Below are 10879 nucleotides of genomic sequence, written 5' to 3' on the forward strand. Positions count from 1 at the left end.
TTGTTGTTGTTGTTGTTGTTGTTGTTAGTTTTGTGGTGAATGATACTTTGCCAAGTATATCATTTGTTTGTTTTTTCCGACATCGTTTTTGATAGTATATACAGCCTGTTGGGTATGAGGGCCCTGAAGAAAAAAACTGAACTTGTCTGTTAGTTCTTCATTCCTATCAGGATACATAACAAATCATGGTTCATCACAAGGGGCATAGATTTGGGTATGGAAGGTAGGAACAGGTCCCAATATTGTGGGAGTGCCATGTGTTTAGGGGGCTGGGGCGGTTGGGGTTGATTTGATCCCGACCAAACGACACCTAACCTATGCCCTTGGCTTCTCTTCACGATCAGAATTCTGTCTCATATTTTTTCCTTCACGGACAATGTTGCTGTGTTTTTAAGTCATATGACTTTTTTCGCAATTTAATGCAGCTGGAGTTTTTGAAAATAGCACCACTTTCTGCGACAGGTCCATGGGTTAGACGGGGGTTGAGTGCACATATAAAACAAACAAATCTTAGGAAAATATCTGTTTCTATTAAAATATCTCGAATTAATTCATCTTAAATCATATTCACGCAATTAACAGCTAGGACCGCAAAACCTGCTCTTTCAGTTGCTTTAAACACAATAACTTGAATTTAATGCTGCATGTATAAGTTATTGTGCATTTCCCAGTCACAAAAAAATATTATCAAATATGTCGTTTTAAAAACGCGAAATTGAAGTATACGGTTTGTCCCTTTTACCATGCCATAGTCGAGTGGGTGGAACCTGAAGTTTAGTGATGTTGTGGTGAATGGTTCCGTGTGTATGCTGAGCTCGTCATATGAAACAACCTGGCGATCGTATCGCCTTATTTAGGGGACACCGGATTTTTGTATTACTTTGGGATTAAATATCCTCAGTAAGGTAAGGAAATATGGTATCTGTCGATTTTGTTGGCGTGGTAGTGGGTTAGACAGCATTGCACAGCCAGTCACATGATTCCTAGGTTACTTTCAGTTGTACTTGTTCATGTCATTGATCTAATTAGCAAGTAATGACAACTGACATATAAAAATTTAATCTTTCTCAAATTACTAAATAAGTTTAAATAACAATTAGCAGCAGATGATGTCGTTAAAAGGGGGTATTTCAGCTTTGCAGGTAGATTTTTAAATAGGTCTTGTTACTGCTCGCTATCATTAGATGATTAGACGCTCTTTATATTATATTTAAATTGTATTGGGCAGTTAACGATCACACTAGCTAAATCGACTGGATGGCAAAATAACTAGTTGTTCTCGCTGTGTCTATCATTAGATCAGACATCGAGAAAAATGTTGACAGCTAAATAAAACGCCCCAAATAAACTTATTCTAAAACGGCACGTCTAAAAAATCGCACTTTTCAATATTATTCGTGTTTTCCCTTTTTTCTAGATAAATTCTTGATTGAAAGTTTGCTTACTCGGGAAGCTGGGTGTGCATTCCCAGGAAAACTTAATAGGATCAGGACGTTGTAGACAAACCGGCAGTAGGTGGCAGTGTGGATACCTGCTCTATTTGCAACGACTTCGGTATTAAAGGGCTCGATCAGGTGTTTTCAATGTCGGTATTACAATCCGATTCGAGCCAAAAATGATATTAGTTATATGATCGCGCATTAGTGATAGGGTATCCCCTGTTGTAGTGTGTTTTCATATGGTCTCTGGTTTAAGAAATTCTGAAAAACCCTGGTCTAGTTAAAATTAGATCTTACACTTTCTGCTAAATAAATGCTGCGTCTTCTGTGTCATACCAATCTGCTTCTTCTTAGGGATGGAGAAAGCAAAACAGGAGGCGTTTGACAATGCAAGACTTCAGGTCATTAAGGATGGCTACGAAAGAGCCTTCGAGTGTATTAACAGAGGCCTGTCGGAGGACGAGAGAGGCCGGAATGAACGGGCGCTGGATATGTACCGGCAGGGCAGGCAGCATCTGCTCCGGGCCATTAGCGTGCCCTCCCAGGGAGAGGAATGCGTGGGTCCTGCTTGGGACTCGGCCCGGCAGATGCAGGGCAAGATGCAGGAGACCCTGAATAACATCACCACACGCCTAGCGGTGCTGGAGACCAGCGCGGACTCGGGGACGGTCGCAGCCGACGGGGCGCTTAGCGGAGGCGCTACGCAACAGCTGTACCCACGGCTGCCCTCGAAGGAGAAACCGGGAAGACCTCCTTCACCCAATGTTTGCTTCTCCAGTGACCAGCCAGCTGGGGCGGTGGGCGGGGTAGGAGGTCACGGGCTCCCGGGGGAGCGGCCCCCAGCCTATTCCCCCCAGGCAGCGGATGGACACCTCTCCATTTCCTACGGAACTGACTCCGGCGAGTTCTCCCTGGTTGGAGACGAGTTCTACACGCAGGCTTCCAGGATGGCGTCTGCACCTCAGAACCTAGGCGAAGATGGAGAGGAGCTCTTATTTTTGCCTCGGGGGGTGCAGATTTTTTTTGTCTCCCCTGACGGTCAGGTCAGCGCACCTTCGTATCCGGGCTACCTGCGGATCGTCAAGTTCAGTGAGGAGCGCTCGGAGAGGAGCCCGAATCGGCCTCCTGCCTTCCTGCAGGTAAGAGGTCGGGATGCTGCGTGCTTCATGGCCGCTGTCAAACGAGCAACCGGCGTCTCTCAGTCAGCACATGTAACTTTCAGTCCAGACCTGCACCATGTGCGACGTTGCCATGTTAATAATCACTTGTTATGCACCTACGTGTTTTTCGTATTTTCAAAAGCAACCGTATTCCGCTATTTTGAAATCTGGGCGATGAAATTTTCCAATAACCCCCCCCCCCCCCCCCCCCCGCCGAAGTTCTGAAATACCACGGTATCCCGTATTACTGTAAAACCACCAAAGCCTGTTTGAGACCACCATTAAGTTTCACCGAAGCACTTTTATTCTGTCATAGGAAAATTTACCAAGCTTTGAAATTTTCCTTTTCAGGATTATACAAATTTTTATGATATACTACATGAAGTTTAGGGCCACTCCTTTTTCATGAGCTGTGCATTGCTATCCCAGCTAATCGAAATCATTTCATAGGCAGTGTGGCACATTTTGTGAGAATATTAACAAAGATGAGTGAGGAGGAGGAAAGTGAACAACATCTGGCCTCTGAAAGACATTCGCCTTCTGTGCTGTGGAAATATTCTGCATTCCATACAGAGGATAGTGAGCAAAAGCAAGTGATTCGTCGGCACAGATCAGGCCAACGGCACTCATTAGATAGACTGTTGATAGCTAAAATGGAACTTACTATCTAATTCCAGGCTGATGCGCATTTTTTACTTACTAGTGATGATCCACTTGTCAGTCCTACATATAACACTGTTGTAACTGTTAAACACGTTTTATTGTATTGTCCTCCTTTAAACTCCCTTAGGAGTTACCATTTTACTGACTCATTAAAAGAGGCTTTTTAGTAAAGTCAGTCCAGAGGCTTTTTCGATCTCTTATCAAAAGCTAATCTCAGGAATCTTATTTAGATTAACTGTTTGTTGCACGTTAGTGCGTTAGTTATTGATGATGTCTTTAGCTTTTTGATTCTTCAAATACCCGTTTACTCTAACGATAAATATAGCCCTAGTTGCTGAGTAAATTGTAAACTTTTTTTTTTGTGTAAATATTGCAACATTTATCACAAAATTGTTAAATTTCTCCAGTATTGTGCAGCCCTTGTTGTGATGAAATGTTTGTTACTTGAACTCTCGTGTTGTTCAAGCTCTTCCTCAGTCAAGCCGCCTGATGCTAGTGATATCATCCTGGGAAAGTCTGAATATTTAGCCCGTTATGTGTTTTGGAATCAGTCAGTGACATTTTAAGGTATTATAGGATGTCCTAACATCTATATTTAGAACTGACTCTTTGGGTAATGTAGAGCTATTTAGGGTAACTATCAGTTAGTTTTATATGTTCTTGTCATAAATTCAGATCTCAGAAGTAGTAGCAGAAATAGACTAAAAGCCTAGGCCTTGTTCTTGTACAAAAACTTGTCTGGGTGGTGATTTATTTTTTTTGAACGCTGCTGCAAAGCATTGACAGATGACAGCCAGTGGTAATGCTGCCATGGCCTCTTACCACACATGTGTGACATCACCCCAGTAGATAAGGACACCTGTTTCAGTTGAACGTGTGCAGCAGGTGACGCGACCAGTACACAGAGCGTAATCCATGATGACACTGCTGTGCTGTGGGTTGTCGGCTTGGCTCCTGCCACACTTACCGCTAAAAATAACTAACAAATGGTGATGTTTCCTTTATTCCTTTATTTGCTCTCAGAGCTGAAGTTGTTCTGTATCCCAGTAACTTTTGCCCCATCTCCTGATAGTCTCCTGACCTGGAGCCAAGCCAGGAGGAGCAATATCGGGGAAAGGGATGGATGGAAGTTATGTCTTCATGAGAAGACATTCGGAGAAAATACATAATGTGAAAAATATGTGGGTGAAACAGCCATGAAACATTCTGTGGCTGACGAGCATTTGTTTGCCGTTCCACAGGTGTGTGACTGGCTGTACCCGCTGATGTCCAGAGACTCTCCTGTTCTTCTGTGTAACACTGGGGTCTACATGTTCCCAGACATGATGGCCTCAGTGCCGGGTTCCTACGTGGGTGTTGTTCTATCTTCCGAGCTGCCTTTGTCAAGCAGGGAGCTGTTTCAGGACCTCCTCTCACAGCTTACTGACCTGAAGGTCCAGGTGAGTTCCACCTGCTCTCCCTGTTGCACCACCTCATCACCTGATACAACCACAGATGCATGACTGGAGCATCAACAGATGTAAACCCCTCCCAGTCACCATTACTCATGTGCTGCTGTCCGCTATGATGAATTTACGGCCTGCCCCAACACTCACTGCGTGAATTAATTAGTTAGAACTTATTTGTACTGCCACAGTACTCAGTTTGTGGAAAGGAAGCTTGATTTAAATCACTAGTGACCACTTGTGTGTGTCTTTTCAGATTTCAGGTGTATTTGAGACATTAAGAGATGTTATTAAGGTACTAACCAGTATGGCACCATTGAATGTCAAGCATATTTTTTTAATAGTTGAGCCAAAGATTTTGACCTTTTGTAGAATGTTTCGTGACTTTTAACCCAGTTCTGTTCCTTGTAATGTCCTCTTACAACACTTAGTTCTACTTGATGGAAAATGCTGGGGACTATGGCAGAGTGGGAGGGGTAGTGAGTTAGATTTAAGGGGTGTGGTGGGCAAAAAAAGAAAAATAAATAAATAAATTTAAGGGGTGTACTTTTTGAATTCAAAGTAATTCACATGTTCCATAGAAATAATGAGATTATAAGACTGAACAGTTCTGTTAATCATTGTTACAGGCAAGGATCAGATCAGAAAACCGATTACATACCTTCAGTATAATATAACTTTTGAACAGCCTCTAAACCAGTGGCATTTCTAATATGATCTGCCCAGTTGTTATAGTTTAATTTCCAGGATCAGGAAAATGAATTGAAATGGAAATAGGCTGTTTGCCTTTGCCTGTTCGGGGAGTTCCCCAAGCAGGCAGCTGACTTTCTCTGAAACCTCCTGGTGCTTGATGATTCACATGGTGCATAGAGCACTTGCCTTTGCTTCCTACCGCATGCCCCTGCACGACCTCGTAGGCGACCCTTCCCTGAAGCCTCACAGGCACTGATAGTCCAAAAGCTTGTAGCATGTCCCATTTCCTGCTGCTCTTTCATAGATGTGGCAGAACTGCCAGCTTCAGCATGTCTAGGGAATGAGACATAGTAGAAGGCATGGAGAGATAATCAGATATAATGCTCTTACCCGAACACTGCAGAGCTGCTTGTTTCAGCTGTGGACTATGGGCCTAAGGTTTATCTGGTTGTGTAATTAAACAGTCCAAGGGTTACAGTAGCATTACCTCCATTGCAATCTCAGACCTGCAGGCTTCTGATAGGGTGAAAAAAACACCACACAATCAGAAAAACATTACAAAGGTCAGGTCCACATCCCAAACCAGGACATCTGAGAGGGAGGTCTCTATGGCAGCTGACAAAGAGCAACTGACCGGCTTTGTTTGTCCCTCGTGATGTGCACCAAAGGATACATTTGTGGGGAATGAGGACCACAAACGGGACATTGTAGAGTGTGTTTGGAGCAGCAGTGAGAAGCTCATTGTAGCTTTGTTCACAGGACAAGATCCAGAGATGGATGCAAAGTTTTGACTCATCAAATACTTATACATAATACTCTGTACTGCTACGTGTTTTCTGATCATATATATCATATAGTTATTGATAGTTCCGTCTAAAGACAACAGACTTGCCGTCCTCCTCTTCAGAACATTGTCATGAAGTCAATGGCTGCTTCATTGCTGAAGCAGGACATCTCTTTGTGGAAGTATCTACTAAAACATCCGCAGGAGTCACTGACTGACCAATTAGTTGATTGACCATTGCTCGTCTTGAGCCACCAAATTGCCACACTCATTCCGCCCACGTAAAACCACAGGTTTCAACCCAATAATGACATTGAAGCTGCTTTCGATGGCTTCGAGACACATCCTACACATGAATTATGTTGACTTTCACTGTTGCGATCTCCAGTAGTCTTCGTGTTGACATGGTGTTCTGCTTGTAAATCTGATCGATAGGGAATTGTCATGGGTGCTGAGAAATGTGTATTGTGCATCAAAGGCCCCTGGTGAGCCAGGAGATACCATGAACCTCAGCCAAAAGGTCCCCTTCGCCCCCCCAGTCCCAGTAGAGGGGCCTGCAGAGGAGGACAAGTCAATTCCAGAATGGAGCGAGAAGGTGGCCCATGGAATCCTCACCGGTAAGTCTGAGGGACAGAATACAGTATCCAGTAGCCAAGCCAAATGATCAGTAATTTTAGCCTTGATTAGGAAAGGAACTTACTTTTAGGACTTACTTTGAATCTATGCTTACATGTTTGCTCTTTTATTTTGTGGTTTTTGGATATATATGATTTGTACTACATTCTTTCCTTGATGTTTCCCTTCGATATTTCATTGGTGCAGGTGCTTCATGGCTGAGCTGGGGATTGGTCAAAGGAGCAGAATACACCGGCAAAGCCATCCACAAGGGGGCGTCCAAACTGAGGGAACACATAACACCAGAGGACAAACCTGCGGCAGTCAGCCCCACAGTCTCCAAAGGGCTGCATGTTGCGAAGCAGGCCACTGGGGGCGCTGTCAAAGTCAGTCAGTTTCTAGGTGAGAGATGAGGTGATTTCCTATTCCAGATTGATTACTGTTGGCCTAGTCGTGTCTCAAGTAAAAACATGACTATATACTTTTTATTAAATGATAAAGGGTTGTTTTCCTAATGAAAGAATACATGGGGAGATGGAATATTGGCAAGAAATACATACTCAGTCATAAGGTTTGACAGATTATTCATATTAGTTGATTTCTTATCATTAGTACTGAGGCTTGGCAGCCATCTTTGAAATGAGGAAGAATGCCAGTGTAGAGCAGCATTCTTCCACTTCTGCCCTGACTCTGAGGCACTGTTGCTGCAGTGGACGGTGTTTGCACGGTGGCCGGCTGCGTGGGCCGAGAGCTGGCGCCGCATGTGAAGAAGCACGGCCTCAAGCTGATCCCAGAGTCGATGAAAAAGGACAAGGACGGGAAGTCCACCGTCGACGGGGCCTTGGTGGTGGCCGCTAGTGGCGTGCAGGGTGAGGCCGCCTTGATCCAGCCGCCGAGATCCAGCCGCCAACACTGCGCTCGTCTGGCCGCTGTGCTGGAGCTCAGGACGGCGCTCACAGCTGTCTTTCTGCATTGTGGTTGCCTTCTTCCTCACCATCCTCACTATGAAGTATTCCTCTCATGAGAAGAAAGAATAATAAAGAACGTGATTAGAGGGGGGAGAGTTCAAGCCCAGAAAGTACAAATCCAGACCAAGATTTTGTTTGTCACACAGTTGAGGGTAAAGAGTCACGGAGTACTCAGTTGCTTGGTTGAAGCAAACTTTTGGTGTAGATTTTTACTTTTTGCACCTGAATTATCTACCTCTGAGTATGATTAACAGCTTTACTTAGATTTATTTTCGTGTTCTGTTCTCCAGGCAGTTTGGTAGACCTACATTAAGCTGAAATTTTGGATAGATGTTGGGCTAATGTTGGTGTTCATGATGGTTCTTTTCTCTCACCATTACCTGCGGGTTTTCTGGTCTTTCCATGAAGACCTGAAACACTAAGCTTATAGCCACTGCAATAATTTAACTTGTGTTTCAAGTTATAAGGGGCTCTGTAATATGGAGAATAGCCACCTTGTTCAGTCTGAGGGTTTGTGCTTCACTGCAGACCACCCCTGACCTAAGATCCTTTCAGGTTTCGCCACCATGTGGAATGGTTTAGAAGAGGCTGCCAAGAACATCGGCAAGAGTGTAGCGTCTGAGACGGTCACCACTGTGAAGTACAAGTAAGCCCTCCGCTTGTGTCCCGTCCCCTGTGAGTCCCGTGTGTTGCTGTGCAGTCCATCCTCTCACTTTGCTCCCATGCTTTCTTGGACTGAGTTTTGCAGAATTTCAGTGTCTTGATTTGACTGGAATTGCAGAATTTTGCAAGAGGGGGGGAAAAAACCAAGCACTTACCTCTCATGTTCCCTTCCCTCCCCTTATTTTGCAGATATAGGGGTCTTCAAAAGATCTTAGACTCTCCCGGCGACGCTAAGATAAAACCAAATTAGGACCTGTTCGTAGAAATGACTGCGGGCATGCCGGTTTCTCACTAGTGCATTTTGATGATGGGAGATTCTGTGACCAGCTGTGTGCAGCAGAACAGCTGAGGAATGGGACCAGCTGTACTGCCACGCCACACCGGGCTTTGCAGACTCTGAATGCTAATCATGTTAAAACCCTGAGTCTAACAGGATCTAATGGCTGCATAACTTTCCCTGTCTGCACCTGTAGGTGTTTTCACCAGTAATTCTCTGTGATCATTAAAGTCTAACATTTTTCATTTGGTCATTATTGAAATAATCAATGATCTATATGCAATGACCAGAATACACAGAAATAAACGCAGGCAGTTTAATACCTTTAAATTTGTTAGTTTTTAAGTCACTAAATCTAATAATATCCACTTATTAACATGGGTGTTATCCTTGGATTTTTAAGGAGGTTGATAATACTGATCAGTTTTGCGTAAAACTCATAATAATGGGCTCTTTTGCATTTAAATTTCAGAAGTTAATCTTTGTAAACCCTACCCTAATCTGCTGGATGCTTGGTGTGGGCTCCTCGTGACTGCATGCTGCCTCTGTGTCTCTCTCTGTGCCGTGTGGCGGTCCCTCTACCTGTCCTTTGGCCCTCTCCTCCTCACCCCCTCTTGCTTGTTTGTGGTCAAGGTATGGGCCGGAGGCGGGGCATGCTACGGACAACGCGGTCAACTCTGCCATTAACGTGGGCGTCACGGCCTTCAACGTTGACAACCTGGGCATCAAGGCCATGGTGAAAAAAACGGGCAAGCAGACAGCGCAGGCCATCCTGGAGGACTACAAAGTCGAGGAAAAACCTGACCCAGACTTGGAGAAGAAGAAATGAATAGCCTTAATTATTTTTTAACTTAATATACTTACCCTTTCTTAGAGCCTTAATATATACCTATATTCTTAAAAAGATTTGAAAGCGTTATATTTTATTAATATCAGATTCATTACCTGAGTTTGTGTCTTAGAATTTTATATATCTGCTAAGCACTTTAATACTCGGTTTCCTATATGAAGAATTTGGTTGAAGTTTGAATAAATTGTAGGCCTTAGATTTACAGATGCTTTATTTTTGACTCTACCTTTGAGGTGGTGGGACTACTTCAAGGACAAAGCCTCGGGAGATTGTGTGTTTCTGCCCATTTGTCTCTGGTTTGACAGCTAGGACAGCTACTGTGCAGAATTGTGCATTTGTTGACAACAAGTGTGTGCATAACCGCATTTGTTTTTGTGGCGTTTAGTTTCTTCCTGCATTTATAAGATCAAACAACATCTGTCAGTACTGGTGTTTAAATGAACAATGGATGAAAAGATGCATAAAAATAGTATTAAAGGTGTTTTTAAGATTCTTTGTAGGAGGAGACTTGGGGGGGCGCCCATACTGTACAGAACTGAGGTGTTGTTCATAACTGTTTGTGTGAAGTATTTGCTTTTGTGTTCCACTCATATGACAATGTGTAGAAATGTTTGTGTATGTATCTCATTCTAATTTGCCTACAGAATTATATGTGCTATTCATACTAGACAGACCTTAGCACAAAGAATAATTTCCTGTGGGAAAGACAAATGTGCAATGTGTTTTTGAGCAGGGGTATTGCAATAGTTATTTTATTTTACAATTTTTTGTGAATCTTGATGTGTGAGTTGAAATGTCAGTAGTACATTTGTGAATATGAATCCCAGTTTCAGCCTGGTTGTTTAAGTTCTCCACAGGGACTGCTCTGAGATACTAACCACAATATAAGGCATAAAAAAATCCATTTTCCAAGCAAAGGCATAAAGGTGTAATGTTCTGTGATAGAATTTAACAATGTGTTTACATGGCTGCCTCAAAGACTTAATGAGAAAGACCAGGAAAATGGTATGTTTAATGAAGCAATGTCCACTATTTAATACTAAACTTGCAACTCTGCCTATTTTTGTTAGAACACCTCATGCATAGGTAAAGGAATGTATTAAAGATTGTAAAACTGGAAAATGGTTATTGACTCCTCATTCCTGTTCTCTATATGTCAAATAATAATAGGACTTTACTAAAGTGTCATGATGAATTGCACTGACAGAAAGATTAACTTGGATTTTTAACTGTCCTGTTCTAGGAATTGTTCTGTTTGAAATTTGTGGGCGGAAAGTGTTGACTTTAAGTGGACAGTTACGAATTTCTGAATTTCAGCCAAG

At 43.1% G+C, this 10879-nt stretch overlaps 1 protein-coding gene across 2 annotated transcripts; it reads left to right on the top strand.

Moving 5' to 3' along the window:
• The first annotated feature begins 744 nt into the window (after positions 1 to 744).
• spartb (spartin b) lies at positions 745 to 10679 on the top strand. 2 transcript variants are annotated; one of them, XM_023826211.2, is made up of 8 exons: positions 745 to 905; positions 1794 to 2578; positions 4504 to 4701; positions 6663 to 6801; positions 7007 to 7201; positions 7510 to 7668; positions 8323 to 8413; positions 8620 to 9483. In XM_023826211.2, the coding sequence occupies exons 2-8, from the start codon at positions 1796 to 1798 to the stop codon at positions 8678 to 8680; spliced, it is 1626 nt and encodes a 541-aa protein (XP_023681979.2). In that variant the 5' UTR covers positions 745 to 905; positions 1794 to 1795; the 3' UTR covers positions 8681 to 9483. The 2 variants fall into 2 exon arrangements, with proteins under 2 accessions (XP_023681979.2, XP_023681978.2); XM_023826210.2 differs by having other exon boundaries at positions 746 to 905; positions 9341 to 10679.
• Positions 10680 to 10879: the final 200 nt, after the last annotated feature.

This window comes from Paramormyrops kingsleyae, chromosome 17 (assembly GCF_048594095.1).
Source record: "Paramormyrops kingsleyae isolate MSU_618 chromosome 17, PKINGS_0.4, whole genome shotgun sequence".
Classification (NCBI taxonomy): domain Eukaryota; kingdom Metazoa; phylum Chordata; class Actinopteri; order Osteoglossiformes; family Mormyridae; genus Paramormyrops; species Paramormyrops kingsleyae.